At 42.3% G+C, this 25,081-nt stretch overlaps 1 protein-coding gene across 3 annotated transcripts in view; it reads left to right on the top strand.

The window, feature by feature from the left end:
* LOC121938107 (zinc fingers and homeoboxes protein 2-like) overlaps positions 1-25,081 on the top strand; it is a 146,015-nt gene that overhangs the window by 99,099 nt on the left and 21,835 nt on the right. For all 3 annotated transcript variants that reach the window (XM_088089942.1, XM_088089943.1, XM_088089945.1), the window contains one exon: positions 20,781-23,973. In XM_088089942.1, coding sequence (XP_087946068.1) covers positions 21,092-23,973 — 2,882 coding nt within the window. In that variant the 5' untranslated portion in view covers positions 20,781-21,091. The remainder of the gene's footprint in view (positions 1-20,780; positions 23,974-25,081) is intronic.

Genomic DNA, 25,081 nt, shown 5'->3' with positions numbered 1-25,081 from the left:
CGAGGTTTAGGTCTCTGTGCGTGTTTTTTGTAGTTAGTTATAGCTCATATTGTGCCAGGGTCAAGAAACATTGTGTTATTTTTATTTCATTTTTGTTCTGTGTCCCCTCTCTAAATTTGGAAGTTTTAGCGGGTCCGTGAACATTGTGCAGGTCTCATTATGAGCTGTTTTTTTCCTCAGCAGCAGTTTGCTGAGTTTGAGTCGCGGGGAGGATAAATGTTCTGTCGACTCGATCAGAGCCGATCAGATCGATGGATAAGGGGGCATCTGCTGCAGAGGCAACTGAAAGTAACCTTTTAACAGTCAGGTTTCACTTTCACTATCTAGTTTCACTTTTCTGCTCCGTCTGTGCCAAGAGTACACTCTGCGCTCCAACAGCAGTACAGTATAATTATCTTAGGGTTGCACATTGTAAGCATTTTCCTTAATTGTATAATGTTTTTTCATTTTTTTAATTTCATAGCCTATCAATTATTCACCCTTTTTAAAGCCATGGTTATCAGTCTGCTGCTAGAACAACTCTGCTATAACATTTTTCAGGTTTCACTTTTTCCACCAGACGTTGAACTTGGACTGTTATGGTCTTAATGTTGTTCATGTTTCTCCAAATTAGTTAAATTTTCATATCACTGGCAGAATTCAGTGGATTCTCTCTGTTCTTAGTTTGTTTTAGCTGCATTTTAGTGCCAGATCTGTTGAGAGTTTTGCCTGATTTTACATCATTTGCCTGCAACTTTTTATGCTTGTCTCTTTTGCGAAATATGTCTCCGACCTCAAATGAGCTCTGCTGGTTAGAGAAAGGTGAATAAATGAGATTACATTTGTGATGAGGTGCAGGAAGCTCTCATGTATATATGTAGAGCCATGGATGCAGCTCAGCGTGGTGAAGGGGAATAATTCTGAGATGAGGGACGATAAATGATGAATTCAGCTATTTTATTTACTTTGTGCGGTTTAAAAGTGTGCAGCATGAATAATGAGAGAAGTCTATTTGTGCAGCGAGACGCTGAGGTGACAGTTAACAGTTGTGATTATTGGTTTCACACAAAAACTCAATATTGTGACAATTTAAACTCACATTTAAAACAAAACACGTCCATATTTTACAAGAGTAAGTGAGGTGTGGATATAAAAACAGACAAGTCCCTGCTGTATACCGTGCAAAAAAAACCCTCAAGAATAATCTTCCATCAGCAGCCTATGGCTGAGCTTATCCTATAAAAGACAGGCCAAAAATAAAATGATTTCTAGAAAGTTCAGAGTCCTTTCACTAAATCCCCATAAAGGGTTTAACTTGTCATTAAAATGTGACATTTGGTGGAACCTTTTATCCAAAGCGCCTTACAGGACGCTGAGTGCATACGTTCTCAGTAACAGTAACTCTACTAACTTAACTCTCAGGGACTGTTTGCCTCATTTTTCGCGCTTTTCATTCTTCGTTTTTTGATAATTTTGGCCGTGAATATGCCATACATTTTGGCAAGAGTGTATATTTGAGTGTAATCAGTGAATTTGCAGCTCAGCTCCTACAATAAGTCTAAAATACACTGTGGAAACTAAATAGTTACATTCAGACTGTTCAGGTCCCAAAATGCTCCATAGAAACCCATTCAAACTGACATTTTTGATCCCACAGCCATCAGAGCAGAAAAACAGGACTTGTATTATTTCTGGGTGTCATTCTGGGCTTTTGACTCTGAATTTGTCATTTTGACTATTTTCCACCTGATGACATCTTTTTTTTTCTCTTAACCATATTTTGCATATGGAAGAAAATACGTGCTATTTCCACGAGGTGCTCTGTCACAATCAATAATGCTGCTAATCATTAACATTTTCCAGGCTGTGATCATCAAAACTAAAAACACTAACTAAAAACACAGTGGCCTCATGACAAAAACCTGGTATTCAAATGGTTAAAATTCTGACAATGAAAGAATATTTAATATTTATGATTAGGACTGATGTTGGTTAAAAAGTTAACTCAATTAGATTAGAAAATATATTAATGTATTTATATTTTTTGTATTTTTTTTTATAGCTTAATTATGAAAAGCACATATTCACGTTTTTAACCTGTTGAAAACTATCAAGTATAGAAAAGAAAAAAAAACAAAAAGCATAACAGGGATGATGACATGTATGTGGTGTGAGATGATGACATGTACGTGGTGTGAGATGATGACATGTATGTGGTGTGAGATGATGACATGTACGTGGTGTGAGATGATGACATGTATGTGGTGTGTGATGTCGACATGTATGTGGTGTGTGATGATGACATGTATGTGGTGTGATGACATGTATGTGGTGTGAGATGATGACATGTATGTGGTGTGAGATGATGACATGTATGTGGTGTGAGATGATGACATGTATGTGGTGTGAGATGATGACATGTATGTGGTGTGAGATGATGACATGTATGTGGTGTGAGATGATGACATGTATGTGGTGTGAGATGATGACATGTATGTGGTGTGTGATGATGACATGTATGTGGTGTGATGACATGTATGTGGTGTGAGATGATGACATGTATGTGGTGTGAGATGATGACATGTATGTGGTGTGTGATGATGACATGTATGTGGTGTGATGACATGTATGTGGTGTGAGATGATGACATGTATGTGGTGTGAGATGATGACATGTATGTGGTGTGAGATGATGACATGTATGTGGTGTGATGACATGTATGTGGTGTGAGATGATGACATGTATGTGGTGTGTGATGATGACATGTACGTGGTGTGAGATGTCGACATGTATGTGGTGTGAGGTGTCGACATGTATGTGGTGTGAGATGATGTGAGGCGGCGCAGCGACTGTTAGCGTGGACGGGCTGCTCTGACCTATATACAGCTGAATGTAAGCGTGAGTCTCTGCAGGCTTATAGCAGCTCACGGCCCGATGGAGACGGCGTGTCGGTGTGAGCTGAGGACACACACACACACGTAAAGACACACACATTCACATATGGAGACAGTCATGCACGCGTACACTCGGAGACGCCGACACGTGACGTGAGGACTCGCATATACACGGGAGGCTACATCAGACACTCGCGCACACATGCGCACAAGACTACACACACACGTATAGATGAACACACGTGAAGGAGAGGAAGACACCTGTAAAAGGACACACACACACACAAATGTACACACAGATGCACACACACACACACACACACACACAAATGTACACACAGATGCACACACACACACACAAGTGTACACACAGATGAACAAACACACATAAAAATGTACACACATACACACATACAAATGTACACACACGTGCACACACACGCAGAGCGACGAGCTCATGCATGTTTTATTGACCCGACTCGTTCTCTTTCTACACCTCCTCTGTCTCGCCTCCTCTCATCCCTCCATCCTCCTCTCTATACCTCTGTACTCCTCCTTTCATCTCCCCCCTTTAATCTCCCTCCTCTCCTTTGTCTCGCCTCTCCTCCGTCTCTCCCTCGTTCACCTCCGCTGTCCTCCTCTGACCTCTCAGAGCAGAACAGATCGACCTGACGGGCTCCGAGGAGACGGCGCTCCCCAAATACTCCTTCCTCCCCTCCTTCCTCGCTGTGTCTGCTTCCTTTCCTCTCTTTTTTCTCTTTATCTCCTTCTCTCCTTTTATCTCTGTACATATACTTCCTCCTTATGTCTCCTTCTTTTCCTCCTTTTTTTCTCTTTATCTCCTTTCTTTACTCATTCCTTCTTTTGTGTCCATCCTCCTTATGTCTCCTTCCTCTTCTCCTTCCACCTCCTCCCTCTTCTCAGTTCTCGTTTTGTGTTCTCCCTCTCCTCCCCCGATCAGACGTCTCCTTTCTGTCCTTCTTATCATTATCTCCTTCTTCTTCTCATATGTGTTCCTCCTCTTTTCTCCTTGTGTGTCCTTCCTCTCCTCATTTCTCCATATGGTCTTCCTCTATTAAGTTCTCCTTGTGTGTCTTTCCTCTCCCTCTCCTCCTGTTTCCTCCATACCTCCTCCCTCTCCTCCCTTCCTTTTTATCTTTTTATTATCTCTTTTCTCTCCTCCTCACCCCTTATGATACCTTCTCATTTTTTCCCCTCCTCTCCTTTCTCCTCCCACCATCTGTTCCCTTTTCCTTGCTCCCACTTCTCCTCTTCCTCTGTCCCCTCCTGACCTCCTCTCTTTACCTTTTGTCCTCCTGCTGCCCTCTACTCCTTATTTCTGTTCTTCCCACCACCTTCTCCTTCTGACCTTTTCTCCTTCCTCCATTTTTTCCGAAAGCCTTGGTTTCTCCTCGTCTGTCACCTCCCCTCCTCATGCTCCTCCCCTCCATCCCTCCTCCTCTGCCTCTACCCCTGACCTCCTCCTGTTTACTTCCTCTTCACCTCTCCCTCACCTTTGCTCCTCCTCCTTTTCCTCCACTCACCACCTGTTCCTCTCTCCTTGCTCCCACTTCTCCTCCTTCTCTCCACCCTCTGCTCCCTTCTTACCTCCTCTCTCCTCCTTTCCCCACATATTGTCCTCTTGCTGCCCTTTCTCCTTCTTTGTGACCTCCCTCCCTCCCTCTCCTCTTCCCTTTACCTCCTCCTACTGACTTTCTCTCCTTCCTCCATTGTTTTCCTAAATCCTCTCCTCCTCCTCGTCTCATCCCAAATCTCCCTTTTCTTTGTCTCCTCCTCTCCTCATGCTCCTTCTCTCATTCCCTGCTCCTCCTCTACCCCCTGACCTCCTGTTTCTTTCCTTCACCTCCACTTACCCCCTGTTCCTCCTTTCTTGTTCCCACTTCTCTTCTTCTCCATCCTCTGCTCCCTCCTGACCTCTTCTTTCCACCTTTCGTCACCTTTGCGCCTCCTCTCTGTTGCTACCTATTTTTTACCTCCTTTACCTTTGTCTCCTCCTCTACCCCCTGACCTCCTCCTCTTTCTTTGCTCTTCACCTCTCCCTCACCTCCGCTTCTCCTCCTCTCCCTCTACTCACCACCTGTTCCTCTCTCCTTGCTCCCACTTCTCTTCCTCCTCTCCATCCTCTGCCCCCTCCTGGCCTCCTCTCTCCCTATTTTCTCCTCCTCCTTCCTGTTGTCTTTTTTGTTCACCTCCTTTGCTCCTCCCTCATGACCTCTCCTCTTACCCTCCTTTCTCTCACTCTCGTCCCCTTCTCCTCCCTCTTGTCAATCTCCTTCCTCCTTCCTCTTTGACCTCCCTCCCTCTCCTCCTTCTGACTTTCTTCTCTTTCTCATTCTTTCCTAAATCCTCACCTCCTCCTCTTCTTCGTTCTCCTTTTCTTTGTCTCCTCTTCTCATGCTCCCTCTCTCCTTCCCTCCACCTCCTCTACCCCTGACCTACTCCTTTTTCATTTTTTTCACCTCTCCCTCACCTCTGCTCCTCCTCCTCTTCCTCCCCTCACCACCTGTTCCTCTCTCCTTGCTCCCACTTCTCCTCCTCCTCTCCATCCTCTGCCCCCTCCTGACCTCCTCTCCCATCCTTCTCTCCTCCTAACTGTTGTCGCCTCTTGTGTCTTTTTTTTATTTCACCTCCTCCGCCCGCTCCCCCTTTCCTGACCTCTCCTCTCAGTCTCCTTTCTCTCACTCTCGTCCCCTCCTCCTCCTCCTCCTCCTCCCTCCTGACCTCCTCCTCCCCCTCCTCTTCTCCCTAATTAGCACCTGAGCATACAGGCCTGGTTAATATTCGGCGGCGAGGCGCTGCGACGGCAGAAGGGCACCTCGCCGTCTCTCCTGCGCTGCTGTTGCCATGGTAACGCCATGGAAATGAAGCACCGCCGCTCTCCCTCCGTCTCTATCTCTCTCTCTGTCTCTCTTTACTAATTTTTTTGCCCCCCACCTCCTCCACCTCCCTTCTCCCCCCACCCCCTTTCACTTTTTAATGAGTCACTGCATCCATTAAATTTTAGGGTGGAGGGATGGCAGGGGGAGTCACGAGGGCAGAGCGGCGTGCTCCGAGACAGAAAAATTTAACGGGTTGAGAGGGAAAAAAAAAGTTTTATCTCTCCGGAAAAAAAGTCAATATTTGTTAAGATGTAGAGCCATTGTGAGGCACGATTGGTCGCTCTGTCCAAGGACGGTGTTATTTATTTATTTATCTATTTATTTGCTTGTCTGACAGTTCAGTGTGTGTGTGTGTGTGTGTGTGCGCGCACACGGGCACACGTGTGTGTGTATCTGTGTGTGTGTGTGTGTGTGTGTGTGTGTGTGTGTGTGTGTGTGTGTGTGTGTGTGTGTGGACGGAGACCTTGGCCTTGATGAAGTTCTTTAAAGCTACTAATTGTATTTCATTCATATTTCATGGTCGCGGGGGGCAGACAGTTTGCAGAGGGAGAATTGATAAAGTGTCGTGTGTGTGTGTGTGTGTGTGTGTGTGTGTGTGTGTGTGTGTGTGTTGCATTCCTAAACCATGGCCATGTGAGGCCGGTGGGTGTTTGTGTGACTGTGTGTGTTTGTCCGTCATGACAGCTGGAGGTCAGGGGGATTGTGTGTGTCTGTTTGTTTGTTTGTGTGTGTGTTGGTGTGTGTGTCCGTGTCTGTGTGTGTGTGTGTGTGTGTGTGTGTGTGTGTGTGTATGTGTGTGAGTCAGCATATTTGTGTGTCTCTTCATGGATATTCATACATGAGTGTGAGTCCAGATTTCTAGTGTGTAAAACATGATTCAAGTTTTAAGACATTTCACTTCAGTGGGGTGGTGTTGCCTAACTTGTGACCCCCCCTGGCGAGTGTGTGTGTATATGTGTGTGTGTGTGTGTGTGTGTGTGTGTGTGTGTGTGTGTGTGTGTGTGTGTGTGTGAGTGAGTGCATGTGTGTGTGTGTTATCATTTTGTTTACTGGTATCTACTCATAAGATGCGGCGTCACACGCTTGTCAAAATTCAGACCCCCCCCCCACACACACTTTTATTTACTTAAATGTCAACAGCTGAAATGAAAGCTAATGTGAAAATGAAATTAAAATGACATCCAGGCTTCATCGCTTCACAATAATCCCACACTGGCAGCAGATTTATAATGTCAGACATACACGGAGAGGCTAGTAATAAAAAATAAAAAAGTTCTTAAAAAAGTTGGTTTTATTATAAATATTTTCACACAAGAGCAGGAACAAGGAATTTTGTTCTAAGAAGAGGAGAGAAAAAAGATATCGACTCCTGCCATCAACCTGAGCATCACAGTGAGTCAGTGTAGTGTTTTCTGTGGAGGCATTTTTATCTTTATTTGGACAGGAGAGCGTAGCAAGGTGACAGGAAATGAGGGATGAGAACAAACAAAGGACCCGAGTCAGAGACTTTGCAGTGACACGGTCAGCATCTTAAAGCTATACCGAGCAGGAAGTGTTGTCTGTTCACCAGCAAGAGTGACGTCTGGTTTTGTTTGTTTGGTGTTTCACTTCATTGTATTTGCAGTTTTATGGCACCGTGCCTATGGCCGCTGCTTACAGTCTGACACCTGCTCGCTACCTTTTCATAAAGCCTGACCTCACCTGAGCCCTGTAATGTCAAATTCAGAGTGCAGAGACTTTAAGATAAATGCGCTTATAATTTTTTTTTTCTGCAAAAAAATCCTGCATCATATATCCTTATACCAATAGGATACAGGGACAATTAGCGATTTTTAATGTTGCCTGATTTTTTTCAGGTCACAGAAAAAAATTGAATATATTTTAATTAACTGTATTTTTTCTGATTTTAGTGTTTCCATTTGTTTTGTTTTTTTGTCTGTTTGTTGTTGTTTTTTTTACACATAAAATCTATATGAATGCAAATTAATAAATAAACATTTATTAAAAAAACATTCAAAACAAAAAATTATAGATTAATGATATTAATAATAATAATAATGTTTGTTTTTGCAGTTTTACCTCTGAGGTTTACTTTCTTTTCACTTCAGTATTAAAATCAACTCTCTGAGACATAAACTGCTTCAGATCATCAACCACAGTGACGGCCAAAATTATGTGATGATAAGAACTTGACAGATTTCATAGAACTTTTGCAAAAGTAGATATCGCCAATCAGATCAGATTTTATATGAAGGAGCGCAGAAATTGGAGAATCCTTCGATTCATCAGTGCAGATTTTGAAGTGATCTGCTTCTTGTTACACTGGACTGTATGAGGGACGACAGAGTAGATACAGCTGCAACAGGAAAAAGAAAAAGAACCCAGATGAGAACATTTTTCTCAGTGAGTGTTTTGTTTTTTTGTTTTATTTTTGTTTTTAAAATTTATTTTTAATTTTTAATTTATTATTATTTATTTTGTATTTAATTGAAATAACTAACAACGTGTAGATGGAAAGATATGTGCAAAAATGTATGTGTATCTACATAATGAAAATAAATGTGGAGAGAAGTAGTGATATGCATATGTGTATAAGTATGAGGTCAATAGAAATCAGTCCTTTCAGGTGAATATATAATTATGATTATTAAGATGTATGTTTTCTTTCATTCGTATAAAGACAAACGGTTGGTTTATGGATATGTAGCTGCTATCTCACTTTAAAAGAAATAATCAAAGAAAATAATAAGACGAGCAAAATCCTAACATAAGAGAAGATGAAACCAGTTTGTTTTTTTGTTTTTTTTTGGAAAATCAATTACTTTATTCCCAAAATAATTAACTTTCTGACGATCAGTGAGTAAAAAGTTGGTTTCAGCTCTAATATAAAGCATTTCTGTTAATGTAAAAACACTGAAATTGCTTTTTTAAAGATCTGATGCAGCTAAATAGAGAGCTATAAAAGACAGATAATTATCTAAAAAAAAAAAAAGATTATCAATTCCATCACGCACAGTTTTTCATCTCTGTGAGCGTCGATTTTCCTCCACACTCTGTGAACATACAGAGCTGCTCCACTGATGTGCAGTCAGGACCGAAGGAGGAAGAGTGGCTGGATGATAAGACATTAACGATGGAGCGACGGAGGGATGAATAGATTGATTGATGTCATTCATATTCAGCTCCGCAGGCTTGACCTTGAGATACTCGCCGATACAAGAGTTTGGCTAACTCGACGGCAGCCGTCTGCACGAGGCTGAGAGCGGCGCTCCAATTATCCAGCCAATCACCCGAGACCCAAAACTCTCTCTCAAGGTTCTCTGCCAATGAAAAGCCAGCTTTGTTCTCATCGGCACATCAAATTGCCTCACAAGATCCATCAGTCATTTAGCTCCACTGCTCCCCGCTGCCATTTAGCGCTTCCACGTTATCTAATGCTTAAAGTGCCATTTGGCCTTGGCCTGTGGTCCCCAACGTGGGGCACCAGGGCCCACTCAGGGACCTCTTTAGGAGGGTCCTTAGTGGAATTACATACACCCTCAGCAACTGTCTGGTACAGGAATGCTGATTAGCATTTTTACAGTAACAAGAAAAAAAAGGAAGGAAATTCACCTTAAACTGACTTTAAATCTATAACACTGTCTGTGAAGACCACATCTATGATGCATTATGAGGCCACTCATAGTTTATTATGCCGCATTCATAATGCTTTATGACTATACTCATAAACAAACATAATGCTTACTGATGCACCATATCAACAGTCATAAAACACAACTTTAATTTCTGCACAACTGTATGATTTCTCCATTGCACCTTTTGTACAGAAGTTTCGTGTTATACTTTCATTTTAGATTTTTATATTGCTTCTATATTTTTATCTGATTCTTTTTAAAGTTACTATATTTATTCTTCCTCTACATTAATTGTTTTGCACCAAAACACCAAGTCAAATTACCTGTATGTTTAAATGTACCTGGGATTAAAACCCGATTATAAATGTGTCTTCTGGATGCTCTTGAGGTGTAATAAACTAAGGGTTGAATGATAGGGCTTATAATGCATTATCAATACCTATACACAAGTACACACACACACACATCAACAATCAGCTGTATTGAGAACTCATATTGTGTCAAACTTTAGTCTTTTAAATGTATTTTCATAATAGTGTAGTGTACGATAGGTATTAATCACTTATGATGCGACATAGATTCTCATAGATGCATGAAAATGATTACACTTAATACCAACAATAAAACATTATAATGAAGCATACATTATGATAAATGTGTCAATATGTACCTCACTTTACTGAACACACACAGTGATAACTTATGATACAGCATGGGCAGTTATAACACACTATGAGTCCTTACTACAGCTGATTGCTGATGTGTGAGTTTAGGTATTTATAATGCATTATAAGCCCCATCAATCAACCTCTAATTTATAACAAGGCAAGAGCATCCAAAAGACACTTGGCACTTATAATTTATTATTAGTCACATTTATAATGTTTTATGACTGTTGATATAAGTTCATCAGTGTACATTATTTGTGTTTATGAACATAGTCATAAAGCATTATGAACGCATGCAAAGTTTTTCTGCCAGTGGGCGTCACGTGAATGACTCAGACGACGTAATTCCACTTTTATGTAAAATTTGAATCAGAGCCTTTCACACTTCCTGGGGGCGTGGTCCGTGCATACTGCGCCTTTGTTTTTTTCAGAATGTCATGTGACCTATAAATGAGAAAGAAACGTTTTCATTGCAGTTTTGCAAAATATGGCTGAAACACCACTTAATGCAAACCTAAAAACTTTTTTTGCAAAAATTTGTAAGTTTTGTTTCCATTTGGTGTATTTTATATTCACAATTTCAATTTGTGCAATTTGAGGGTTAATAGAAACCCGCCTACTGACAATGGATCAGCAGTCCAGGCCGAACAGTCACACTTCTTTAGCTTCTACGCGATTTCCATCGTCGAAGCTACAAAAGTTAATGTGTAGTCTCCATTTCTACGACACATCGCACATCGATAGATGTAGCTTCACCAGAGCTGAAAATGAGAAGTTTGTGATGAGGGAAGCAGCCGAGAAGAGAAATGATCCTCTTCACTTACTCAGTATGTTAAATCTCACAGCCTTTAGATTTTTGGATATCTTCTTTGACATTTTGTCCCAAACTTGGCTCGAGAGAAAACTGTCCAAAAAGGGAAAATCCTCTTTCATGGATGTTTCTCTGATAAGATATCATGGAGTCATCAGTGTTAAGGTAGTTGTGTTAAACTATCATGTTTGCTTTTGTGAGGATCACCCAGACCTACTTCCAGCTCCGTCAGGACGGATTATCTTTCAGGAGGCAGCGATTTTTCTCCCAGACTGTTTCTGTCTGTAATTTCAGTCCCATGTCAGTAATTCCTACAGACTGCAGTTACCGGTAAAAAAGCCACCCCCCCTCGCTGCTGTAAAAGGGCCAGCTAAAATAACCTGAGGTAAAACCAGTCATGTCGTCCTTTCGGCAGGTTTCGCAGAACTCTTATATAACGCGGGTGAGATTTGGATCTCTATAAGCTTAAGAGAAAGCTGCTGGAAATAGCCCGGCTCTCTCAGAAGAGCTGGGTCATACTACCAGCTGTGTTAATGATGCATTAGCACCACGAGGTGCCCACACAAAGGCATCCTTTGATCAATCATTTAGCATCCCCACACACACATTTATATTGAAACACACACACACACACACACAGAGCTGGCAGTTTGTGCTGCTTGATGACTGAAGGCCTGGGGGGGGGACGCTTTTAGTTTAGACAACATCTTATAACCTTCAGTCGCACCGTCAGTCTTTCCCCTGGTTGTTCTCGTTTGTTTATATGTAACCGTCCCGTCATATTACCCAGGAGGCCGTGCACAGAGAACAGGGGGTCTTGCTCAAGGGACCGTCATCACGTCTCTTTATGGAGGTTCGTCACATGTTTCAGAGCAAAAATCAGTCTGTGACGCGCCGATCGAATCAAAAACTGATGTGACTGTAACCAAATTCTTATAATGGATGCATTCTTCTCTACACGCTCAGATAGACCCGGTGCCGTTATGTTACACTGGCGGATGGCGGGACAACACCAGACATGCCCACATGCAACGCACACAGGTGGCGTCACTTAACATCAGTTTAAAGGACATTTAAAAATATGGTGATATATATCATGTATCACGATATAGCCTTAAAATATTGCGATAATATTTAAAAGCCTTATCGCCCAGCCCTACGCCAAACCGCACCGGACACGGCTTTAGGCCTCGCAGTAGTGGCAATGATGAAGTCATGCAAACAGAGTAATTTGTCTGTAGTCTAGTGCGAGCTTTTTACTTCTTTAAAAATCAAAGGTGATGTTCGTTTGTGAAGATTATCTTGCTGAACAAAACGTATAAGTATCTTAAAACTATTGTTTGCCGCAGAGCTTATCGTGGAAAAATCCCATAGGCTTTTTGACGAGGGAACCACGGAGACGCTAACTTCCACATCAGCCTCCAGAAAAACATCAACCCTATGAACAAAACTGGCAAACGATGCCCTTTTCATTTGACATTCAGGACACCAAAACATCTGAGATGCAGCATGTGGAGGAATTTTGGGTTCTACGCCTTAAATGGCAAAAGACCTTTTTTAACTTTGTGAAGAGCAGCTGCTTTACTTTACAACCACAACAAATCTGAGAGCTCATCTGCAAGTTAGCGACCAATGTGAGGCACCTGAAACGAGTCAAAACCTTTGCCACACTCGTCCTCCGGAGACAGAAGCTCATGAAAAGGCAGATAGGAAGGTGAAGGATATTTGGCTGATTGCTTTTTTTGGCTTTGAGAAGTGCAGATGTATAACAACACGCACTTCTGACGGGTGAGGCACTTTGACCGCCAACAGATGGAAATTTTGGAGGGTGGATTGGGCCTCGTGTTAGAGGAGTAACACATTTTCAGCACTTGTTGTCGGGAGGTCGTTTTGAAACACTGGACCGAATATGTTTAATTATATGATCAACAAAGCTTGGTAAGAAAAAAAAGTGTTACATCTAATTAAAAAAGTTTCAGCAGCTGGAGCTGGTTTCGGTTTGTGAGGACGTACAGCTGAAGAGGTTCGCTGAAGAGATTAAAAACATGTAATTACGGTCAGTGAGGTCGTCTCCACTCTGCTCCGTCTGCTCTGAATCTGTACGCACGTCGTAACGCCGCTGATCCAACGTACGCTGCAATTTATAAACTTTCAGCTCTAATTAAAATGTGACCAAACCCAAAATATGGTGTGTGTGTGTATCAGCTAACTTATAGCTTGAGGTTTAGTTCACCCTTACGTTACTTTAACCCTTTAAAACCTGGATCAACATCAGTTTTCTTACACAGTGGCAAACAGCCAAGTCAATCAGCAACTTGGCATGAAATGTGGCAGAAATTGCAAAAAATATTAAAATGTGACAAGAAACTTAGTTAAGAGAGAGAGTCATAGAGAATTATCAGTCGACTAGGGACAAAATTAAAAAAATATATTTATAATTACTATAATTATTGTAATTATATTTAAAATACAATTACAGAAAATATATTATTTTTAATAATTATTTTTATTTTATTTTAGCACTTTTCCAGGTCTTTTTCTGTTTTTGTTCTGTTATTTCTCTTTCCATCAATTTTTCATTATTATGTTTAAATAAGATTACAGAAAAAATATTATTATTATTTCTATTAATAATTTTTATTTTATTTTAGCACTTTTTCAGGTCATGATTTTGTTTTGTTATTTTTCTCCTATTTTTTTATTTTATTTTGGGGACATTTCTTATTAAGTTATCAAAAAACAGAACTGTTAACCAACTTAAAATAATTATTTCAAGTGGTAACACATGAATGAAGTTTTTTTTTTTCCAAATCAAGTTATAGAGGAAATGGAGCTGAGAAAACTTAATTCATGTGTTACCAATTGACGTAATTATTAATAGTTGGTTAAAAGTTCACTTTTTTAAAGGAATTTGTCATTGCCTTCTTTCCAAGTTTTTGAAAAAACTCAAGCCAATCATTTCAGGTGTTTGGGGAACGATGTTTCGAAGTTCACAGATATCAGATTTCAGGGGGAAAGTAGAGCACTGGTATTGTTGGAGAGGAAAAAGTGCATCTCTAAAATTTGTGAGCGTCTGGTTGCAGGATGAGTTATGAGCCTCCCTGATTCGGATCCCCTGGTGACCATGAGACGAGTGCCGGGTGGAATTTCATTTCAGTGGGTTCTTTTCTGTGCCGAAATGTTCGCCGTCTCCCTCCCCGTGAGCCCTCGTCCCCTCCAGTTTGCCCTTGTTCCAGTAAAACGTCTTTAACCCCTCCTATTAGCACACTTGGCGCCTTCCGATCTTCCACTCGTCCTCCCAATTTGTCATCTCATTTCCCAAGATATCTCCTCATTACCTTCTTTCTCGAGTTGTTTTTATGGCTTCCTCGACACCCTTTTCTCTCCGGTATGTCCTTGTTCGCTGCGACGTGTATACTGAATTGCCGGCAGTGCAGTCGGAGAGATGGATGGATACAGTTTGTGGTTAGACTGATGGGCTGCTTTGCCCTTGATGGAGGAGAAAATCTGATATGTTTTTCCTCGTCGGTGTCAGTAAAAGCTGCAGTGAACCCTGCCTCACCCGGCCGCTCCACTCCAGTTACTTTGGTGTCACTTTCAGTGGGAGTTTTGGTGTCCCACCCTGGTCTGGATTTGGTTTGGAAGGATTTGGAGGAAGAGAAAAGGTCCTGAATGTCACATCTCTAAAACAATGACACACAACTTTAGGCCCATGAGCCAAATCTGGCTCCCAGGAGGGTGCCGGTTGGCCCCCCAGCCATTTTCTGATTCCCAGTAAAAATAAAATCATCAACTAGGAATTGTTTTTGTACTTTTAGAGCTAGATTATAAAAAAGTGGCAGCGGAGTAACCCCTGCACCCCTGAACAGTGGTCCTAACTAAAACCCTAATGTCCTAAAGTAAAAGAAAATCTGAGAAAAATCTTAAAATCCTAGACAAGTCCTACAAAAGTCCTAAAATCTGAAAAATGTCCTAAAATCCTAGAAGCTTACTAAAATCTCAGAATCATACAAAAATCCTCAAAACTTCCAATTATGCTTGAAATGTCCTAAAATCCTATAAATATCCTAAAATCCTATAAATATCCTAAAATCCTAGAGAATTCCTGTAATCCCACAACTGTCCTAAAATCCTAGAAATGTACTACAATCCCAAGAAAAGTCTTAAAATCCTATAAATGTCCTGAAATCGTAGAAACACGTATGGGTCTGCTGTGACTGGCCCTCGGCCTCCTGTCGTTTGTAAAAGTGTCCCCTAAAAGCAGAGCAGGTTGAGAATCCCTGATCTGAATTATTAGTGCCGCCTCTGAAACAAACACGCCGGCGGAGGAACAATAAAGGTTTGTTTGTTTTGCGGTTGAAGATCTCACCTGCCTCTCAAAAGAAAAATTTGCCGCTTCTTGCAATTTTCAAATCAGTGTTGTCACGGCTGCAGTTTTATTATTTTCTACATAATTACGGAGCGCTGCCGTGCTCCCAACAATCCCCTGTACACAAATACTGTACAAGTAATTACAAGGATGCGTGGAGGCGAGCTGAGCCCGACAAAATGGGACGCAGCCAAGCGGCATATGACTCCCCCCGTCAGAAGTTGGCCCGGAGTCCTCGAGGCCGATCCAGTGATGCAGCAAAACATGACACTGTTGTTTTTTTTGTTTCCTCTTCCTTTCTTCCTGGAGCTGGCAGCGGCCGCGTTTCTCCTCGCCGACATGAAGCGAAGCCGCCGTCGCAGCTCCGGCCTGCAGCTCCGTCTGCCTCTGCGATTCTTATTTTCCATCATCCGGCCCGTTTGCTCTCTCTGTTCATTTAAAAACTCTCTTTCTCAGTTTCCTCTCCGTCGGTTTCCTTTCTGTCTCTCCTCCTACACTCCTCTTCTCCTCACTGTTGATCTTTCTTCTTCTTTTCTTTGGCTCCTACACACTCGTCTCCCTCCACCTCTTCCTATACATGCACTCTGCGCTCTCTTCTCTTCACCTCCTCCTACACTCTTTTCTTCCTCCTCTGGTTTTATCTCTTTTCTCACTCCACCTCTGGCAGCAGCTGGGTCTCCGGCAAAGTATTTTTAAGCTCACCAACATGTTTAAAAGTAGAAAATATGAATGGAAAAAGCATATTTTGCTCAGATTTGCTCAATATTAAAGCTATAAGCAGCAGTTATTTTTTATCTATCAATAAGCGTCAGAGGAGGCGTCTTTAAAGAGCAGCTCAGCACCCGTTTTAGCTCAGAACTCAGAATCTTCTGTTTATTACTGAACATCAAAAACGTCCTAAAATCCTAAAACTGTCCTAAAATCCGAGAAACATCCTTAAATCATAGAAACGTCCTAAAATTCTAGAAATGTCTGAAAATCCGACAAATTACCTTAATTCCTGGAAACGTCCTAAAATCATCAAAACGTCCTAAAAGCCTAAAAACATCTGAAAATCCAAGAAATGTCCTAAAATCATAGAAACGTCCTAAAATCATCGAAACATTCCAAAATCATCGAAATATTCCAAAATCATTGAAATATTCCAAAATGATCGAAACGTCCTAAAAGCCTAAAAACATCTGAAAATCCAAGAAATGTCCTAAAATCATAGAAATGTCCTAAAATCCCAGAAATGTCCTCAAATCATAGAAATGTCCTAAAATCATAGAAATGTCCTAAAATCATAGAAATGTCCTAATAAACAACAAACCACAGCTTTTAGCGATTTATAGCGTAGTAGTGATTTTACGTATATGTGATATATTAACTCAAACAAGTTTATTGATTGAAATAGCTTCTTAGTTGAATGTTTCTAGTCTGACTAAAGGGCTTTACACACCGGGCGTAAACTTTCATGTGATTTATTCAGACGGCGGACCAAGTGGATCAAATCTAGATGGTGAAATGAGTCATTTTTGCGAAGGTTTCGACACTGAATAAAATATTCCTGCTGATTTACAGGCGTCTTTTTTACAGTGTAAGTCAATGAGAAAAAGTATTTCTGCAGCACATGGCGTCACGAGACGGACCTGACACTTTTAATTTAGCGTAATGAAAATAATGATTTAATGGTGTTGCATTATGGGAGATGGAGACTAAAAGGTGGAATATTTCTGCAGCTGCTTCATCCATAAATTTGGCTTTTAAATAACAAACTTTGCTGAAGTTTAAGAAAAGGATCAGGGGGAGAAACAGTAAACAAGCCAAACACTGATGCCAACTTTGCACACTTGACCGTTTCTGTTGCTCAGTGCTACAGACCAGAGGTCTTCACAGGTCCTCTCGTCTCCTGGTAACGACCTGACCCAGGACCTGAGCTGGACCGGGTCCAAGTTCAGATTCAGGCCGGGTTGTAGCGCCGCAGGTTTTTGTTTTAGAGAGACAGAGAGCAGGAAAAGTTTGGGCTGAGGAGTATCGTGCTGCTGCTGTGCTCTCTTTATATATTTAGGCCAAATACACGCTGGATCAGGTTTATTGTCCTCATGTCTCTGTCCGCCTCATGACTTTGGGTCCCTCGTGGATTCAGGTTTTTTCCATGTTTGTTTCAAGTCGTTCTCAAAAGAAGAAGTTCTGAGGCTCAATAATCAGACTATTATCTGTCACATTGTTTTTATTCTTACCTCTGGGCTCATACACGTTATTGCAAACATTTCCAGGACTGTGAGGCAAATTTTAATGACCACACGTCCTCTGAAATGACCATCTGTACTCATCATTTCTTTTTCATTACTATATAATTTTTGGTTATTTCTAAAGAAAACATTTTGGCCTTTTTTGGGTTTTTTTTTCTTAAAAAATTTTGACGATTTTTCTTTTTTTTTTAAATTTAGAAAAACCTTTGATAAGTTATAAAGAAAACATTTGGGGAAAGTTTTTGGGTGATTTTTTTTATTTATTTATTTTTTATTTAGTAATTTTTTGGTGATCTTTAAACAAAGCCTTTCAAAAGTTTGATATCACCAAAAATGACACCATTTATCACAGCCAGAAAATGTACAAACGGAAATTATCTTTTTCGTTTGTGAAAAACAATTTCGTGACTTTTTAAAATCTTGCAGGGTACATTTAATTTCCAAATTTTGGGGGGAAATTGCTATTTGCAAATTCCATGCCTTTTCCAGGTTATCGACGCCTGCACGAACCCTGTTACCTGTTAATGAGCTCTCATCAGTTGCAGTGAGCAGCGATGTAAACGCATCAGATTTATAATAACGTGGTTCGGCGTTGTGCTCGCTGCAGCAGCTCCAAAAGGACTCTGGGTGCTCTGAAAGTACGAAATGTGTCTCCTGTGCAGGCGGTGAGAAGCTGATCAAGGCTGCGAGAGCATGAAATATGTCCAACATTAAGTGACACAGGGGACAAATAACAGCTTGCCCAATACTAATTAAGTGTTGAAATACTCTCAATTTTTCTGGCAAATGTGTTTTTCCCCCAAAAGATTGGGACACCTTTTCAAAGCAACTTTGCAGATTTTTTAAAAAAAAAAAAAAAAAGATTTATCAGATTATTTTTGTGGTTCAGTTTTTCTGTAAATGTAAAAATCTTCCTCCTCGTCCTCTTCTTCTTGTCCTCTTTTTTCCGCCTCTTTGAACTCTCTGTTGTCCCTCTCTCTCCACCTCCCTCTTTATGTGCTTTCTTTTCTCCTCCGTCTATTTCTTTTCACTGTCTTCTCTCGCTTTCTGTCTGCCAGGCCATGGCCTAGTTAAAACGTCTTCTGCTTTGTGCCTGTTTCTCTTTCATCAGCTTTGGAAGTTTTCAGACTCTCCCCTCTTCCTCTTCCCCTTTATCTCTGCGCTTCTCCGTCTCTCACTCTCTCTCTCCTTTTTACCTGCTTTTGTCCTCCCTTTATTTTCTCCCTCTCTTCCCATATTTATGCATACCTGTCTCTCTCTCTCTCTCCGTGTGTGTCTACCTCGCTCTCTCCCTCCATTGTGTGGCTGATAGCTGTCAGGAGATCTCATCACTGAGTCTCTCTTATTACATGATTACAGGGTAATTATCCTGTGAAGTTGTCTTTGCCCGAATCTGTGAAAGACGCTTAATGTCTTTTTAATGGGGTTCGGAGACTTTTTTTTGTCTTTTGTAGTTGCTGTGGACTCTTCAATTTATTGCATTTACATGTGATTGGCCTGGAATGGCGTGTCCTGATTAAGAGGCTCTTTGGATTGGACGTGATTTTCGGGCGCGGCGGCGTCTCGCTCCAAGTCGTCAGCCGGAGCGGCTTTATTTTTAACTTCTGGCCCCGGCTTTGTGGGCAGACGCTGGCAGATGACGCCGTCTGACGGAGCTGGACCTGATGAAGCTCCTGTGATGTTCAGGGCGAGCGGCGACACAGAAGCCTGGCGTGCAGTTTAAAGGGAGGAGGGAAGGGCGGGCAAAATATCATGTTGCTCATCAAGAGCTGAACCTCCCATCTTTAATGTGGAGATTTGTGACAACAAAACAGCTCCAGCTGAATTTGTCTTATTATAGACAACCAAGATCTGTCTTAAATGTGCTTTCTTAATTTCGCTCCTGAAAATGAAAGATGTATTTTAAAAGCTTTTCCCACTGGACAAAAAAACTCACTAACGCCCACTAACATCTGGCTAATTTATTCAGTAGGAAAGGTTGCAGTTGGCATTTATTCCCAGGAAACATGACTCTAAGGTAGTCAATCAATCAATCAATCAATCAATCAATCAGACTTTATTTGTATAACACTTTTCATAAAAGCAAAACTGTAACACAGAGCGCTTTGTGCAATAAAACCTGAAGTCACATACACAAGTGCACAGGCACATGGTTAAATAAGCAAGACTTTGTAATTAAACAACTAAAATAAAAGTACTCATAAAAAACAGGAACTGAGGAAACTCTACCTTAAGTCAGGAAAAACCTATAGATAAATTAATAAACAGTTATAAATAAATTTAAAAGATACTCTAAATAGTAGATAAAATGTAAATGAAAGGATAACAGCACAAATAATAATAGATGGAAATGTTTAAAAATAATAAAATCATATATAATCTAGTAAAACAGTAAAAAAAAAAAAAAAGACTAAAATGTATAAATAAATAAATAGTTCATTTAAAATCCAGACTAACAAGGTAGTCTGATATATTTTTCCTGTATTTTTTATTTTGTCTGATCAGCGATCTAAAACCCAAAGATTTATTCACAATTTACAGTAAAACAATTGATAAAAAAAAGCTGTTTTCAACTGGAAAACATTGCCATATTTGAGAAGCTTGAATGTGCAGACGTTTTTCTGATTAATGCATTTTAGTTGGTACAGATCAATTTTATGTTGATTGACTAACTTAGTTCTGATGAAGCAGATAAAGTTTAAACTTGAAACAAAGACAACTTTTATTAATCATTTGGGTTTTTTTAGGTAGGTGTGTTGCTTATTATGGCCATAAAAAAAACAATGTTGCAGAGAAATACTTCAGATTTAGGTTCACAGAGGTTTTAAGTTTACTGCTTGATATCCAGCGTACAGTCTTTGAAGGGAAATTTGATCCAAAACGAATAAAAGTACAACACGCCGCGTATATTTTCAGTACAAGTGACCCCTGTGAGAATGAAACTCTCTGTTGATGTCGCTGTTTTATCTTTGCTTCTGTGTTGATCTCACATCTCTCAAATAAATAAATACAACCCAAAGCGTAGTTTGCCTGTTTACAAAAGTGCAAATTATCCATTTTTTACCCTTCTGTCATTGCCCATCATGCATTTTTCTCGTTCTTTGTCTCATTCTGGGTGAACGCGGCACATCGCTTCACACACAAACAGTATCAACAGGACTTCTCTCTATGTTTTCCTAACATGTATTTTTCTCTGCTTTTAGTCTTTCCCCAAGTGGCTGCAGCGCAGCTCACTGAACACAAACAATATTAACATGTAATTTTCTCTCTCTGTGTTTGTCTCTGCGCAGCTTGAGAGCCGCTGCTGTCTGTGATGCCCTCCCATGACGCCCAGGTCGGTAGCTGACACTGCCAGTGAGCGGGAGACGCCACTGCACAACCGGTCCTGGGCCGGCGCCGTCAGCCGGTTCTCGCCCTCCCTCTTGCACGCTGGAGACTCCAACTCCACCCACCTACCAGTATCCACAACCATCAGCTCCGATCCACCCCAGTAAGTCCCTTTCAAAACCACCCTCAGCCAGTACCAGCAGCAGCAGCAGCCAAAAAACACAGTATCTTCAACGCAGCACCAGCACCACCATTATCACCAGCAGCAGCAGAAATGTCCAGTCGTAGAAAGTCCTCCACCCCCTGCATGGTCCGGGTCATCAGCGACCTGCCTGAAGAGCAAGACGACCCTGAGGAGGTGATGGACGTGGAAATAATGGTGGACAACGATGTGACAGAGAAAGAACAATCAGGATCAGCAGAGAAGAGTCAAGACGCCCAGCAGGAGGATTCAGAGAATCCAGACCAGCAGACGTCTCCGCAACCAGTGGAGAAACCTGAGCCATCAGAACAAGAGGAGCAGTCGGCGGACAAAGATCAACCTTCTGTCATCGAAGACATGGAAACCACGGAGGAGAAGGACAGCGAAGAGTCCGACCCGACGTCCGAGAAAAAGCAGCCCAGAGGCTACGAGTGCAAATATTGCCCGTTCTCGACGCAGAACTTGAATGACTTCAAAGAGCACGTGGACTCCAGCCACCCTAACGTCATTCTCAACCCGCTGTACCTCTGCGCCGTCTGCAACTTCAACACCAAGAAGTTCGACTCGCTCACGGAGCACAACGAGAGCGAGCACCCGGGCGAGACCAACTTCAAGTTCAAGAGGATAAAAATGAACAATCAGACGATCTTAGAGCAGACAATCGAAGGCAAGGACAATGAAAGCGACACGACAAAAGAACAGCGTGAGAGCAGCTCCGTGTTTCCGCCCTGCATATCGACCACCGTGACGTCCCCGGACAGCATTCAGCCGCTTTATCAAGGGAGCGAGCTGACAAGCCAGCAGGACGGCCTGATCCAGAAGAATCAAATCACGGCGGTGAACATCAACGGAACGGTCATCATCCCCGAACCCACCATCCTCCAAGGGCTCTCCCATGTCTCCCCGATGCTCCAGCGCCCGCCCAACTTTAACTCTGTACCAAAAATAGCTGTTCCCTTGAACACCACCAAATATAACCCTTCCTTAGACGACAACTTGACGTTGATCACCTCCTTCAACAAGTTCCCTTACCCTACGCACGCCGAGCTGTCGTGGCTCACGGCGGCCTCCAAGCACCCGGAGGAGCAGATCAAAGTCTGGTTCACCACCCAGCGCCTGAAGCAAGGCATCACCTGGTCTCCCGAGGAGGTGGAGGAAGCCAGGAAGAAGATGTTCAACGGTTCAATCCCTCCTGCACATCACACGTTCACCGTCCTGCCTACCGTCTCGCAGCCGTCTGCCAAATCCCAGCAGCCCTTTGTCCACACGACAGTCGGGCACGCAAGTCATGTCCGCATGACTGCGTCCAATGGTGTCGCCCTAAACTCCATTGGCTCCAGTACCGCCCTTAAACGATCCCTGTCGACACACCTGACGACAGTGTTCGGCCCGGAGTCCAAGCGGCCCATTATGGCGGTCGCCCCTCATTCCGGCGACGCCAAAGACAGAGGCCTAATGGCTCCCCCTCCACCCCCTCCTCCTCCAAAAGACCGCCCCCCAATGGCTCCACCTCCTGTTCCTATGGAGATGAAGAGACCTGTAGCAGTTCCTCTGGTCCCCACGGACATGAAGAGGCCATCCGCTGCTGTGCCTTTAATGCCGCCGCCATCATCGTCGTTGTCACAATCTTTGCTGTCCAAAGGGAAGATTCCCAGCTCGTTAGGAAACCCCAAAACGAAGCCGGTGGTGTCGCTGCCCTCCATAGTCTTTCCAGAGTCTTTAACACGACCACTAATTGTCCCGCCGCCTATCTTTGCCCCGTCGTTTAAAAACTCGTTACTATTTCCTCTTAGTTCACCCAAAGACAAGCACCCGAATGCCCACAGTTTACCGGCAGCTGATTTGAAGCTGCCAAACTCCCCGCCGCTCAATACTCCACAGATACGGAGGCCGACCATTATCCAGTCCATCCGCGCTCTGGCTAAAACCCCGTCCCAGATTCCAGGGTTCCCCTTGGATAAGAAACTAAAAGAGCAGCAGGGAGTGGAGGTGAAAGCCAGCTACCCCAGAGGAGACAAGGTGCTCACTCCTCTGGCCGAGGCCAACGGGACATCTCGCACCGACGGAAAATGGTCCCACGATCAAACCTCCCTCGCTCATAACGGAGTCATGCATATGGATGGCGGCGAGCCACCAGCAGCTCTGAAACCGGATTTCCATCAGAAGTCCTCGGTGCTGACCCAGTTCCCGCTGCTGGAGAGGATGAAAGGAAAGACGGCGGAGCAACTGAAGATCTTGGAGGAGAACTTCCTGAGAAACAGCTTCCCCACGCTCAGCGACGTGGACAATCTGGCGGGAACCACCCGCATGTCTCACCAGGAGATCGACAGTTGGTTCGCGGAGCGCCGTGCACTTCGTGACAACCTGGAACAAGCCCTTCTCAACTCCATGGGCACCAAGAGGATGGGCGCCGGTGGCATCGGTGCCAAGAAACGACCACATCCGCATCAGACTCTCCAGCTGAATGGTATTCACAAACCAAGCGCCGGTATTAAAAGTCCGCTTCCGCCCTCTTCCACGATGCCCATCGTCGCGCCCTCCATCCCCAACCCGAATTCCTGCTCAGTGCCTCCAGACAGCCGATCCCTGGCGCTCCTCAAGGACGATTTTGCTCAAACGCGGTGGCCTTCCCCTGAGGAGTTTAGCCAGCTGGAGGGTCGGACGGGACGCGCCGAACTCGCCCGCTGGTTCAATGACAGCAGGCTGCAGAGTGGCGGCATGGAGCTGCCCGAACTTTTTCACAACAATGGAGTGAACGGAGGGCAGGGGCCGCCTGTGAGCTCCCCCAAAAACACTCTGCCGAGCATCCTCCAGCGCTGTCAGGACGGGGGGCTCACAAACAACAACAACGGCAGTAAGGTGCTGGAGGTGGAGCTGGGCTGGCTGATGGAGCAGCGCGCCAACAGCCTCAGCAGTCAACAGCACGACGAGCTCCAAGACCGGTTTGCTGGCAGGTACTAAATTCATCAAATATTAAATGTCTTTTTTTTTTTTTTACTGTTTGATGGTTTAATTACAATAAATATGAGCGTGTTCGATGATGTCGGGCACGACACTGATCTCGATAAGCTACACCTGTCAGGCAGATTATGGACCATGTCAGCAGAGTGCTCCCTAAAATGAATTCAAATTAATTTGTAAACAAAAAAAACTAAGACTTTTTTGTGAGCAGAAAAATATTAGAGCTTTATTCAACAAATGAAAAATAGGAGCAAAAATAAAAGTTCTGAGTCTGTATTATTTTTTTGTTCCATGTAATTAAATTGTACAAGGACAAACAAACAAACCCACAAAGGGTGCAGACATCGTGAGGCTGCTGTGGATGCGGAGAGAGAGACACATAAAAATAAATATACTATGATGTTGATTAACCCTTTGAAACCTGGGCAGATTGGCTAGAATATCTTTAAATAACATGGGGAGAGGGCAATAAGCATCTGAAGAAGAAATGACCCAAAAATGAGCAGAAACACTGGGGAAAAAAGTGTGGGAAAATAACCTGAAAATTGAAAAGAAAAACCACAAAAACAAACAAAAAGTAAAATATCTATATAATAATTTTAAATACAGTTCTCTTAAAAAATATTTATTTATAGAATTATCATTATTATATATTTAAGATTTAAAATTATCCCTTTTTTCTTTCTTGTTTTACTTTTACTACTTTTTAACTTTTTGTTTTTTGTTTGTTTCTTTTTAAATAATTTTCAGGTAATTTTCTTGCACTTTTTACTAATTCTTGCTAAATTTTTAGGTCATTTCCACATCAGTTGCTTATTGCCCTCTTCCCATGTTTTTGAAAGAAATCAAGCCCATTTGTTCAGGTATCATAAGTTTAAAAAGCAAGGGAAACATTTCCAGAGAACTATATTTAAAATTATCTTTATTATATATCTAAAATTATTTTTTTATTGAATTATTATTTTTTTTTACTTGCCTGGGATCTTTTCTTTTTCCCTTTTTTTATAATTTTAAGGCCATTTTCCTGCACTTTTTTCCCACTAATTTCTGGCTAATTTGGGGATCATTTCTTCTTCAGTTGCTTATTGTCTTCCTCCCATG

This window comes from Plectropomus leopardus, chromosome 17, assembly GCF_026936395.1.
Source record: "Plectropomus leopardus strain MGB_pleo_1.0 chromosome 17, ASM2693639v1, whole genome shotgun sequence".
NCBI lineage: Eukaryota > Metazoa > Chordata > Actinopteri > Perciformes > Serranidae > Plectropomus > Plectropomus leopardus.
The sequence above is the reverse complement of the archived record's forward strand: the minus strand, read 5'-3'. Positions and strand labels throughout refer to the sequence as shown.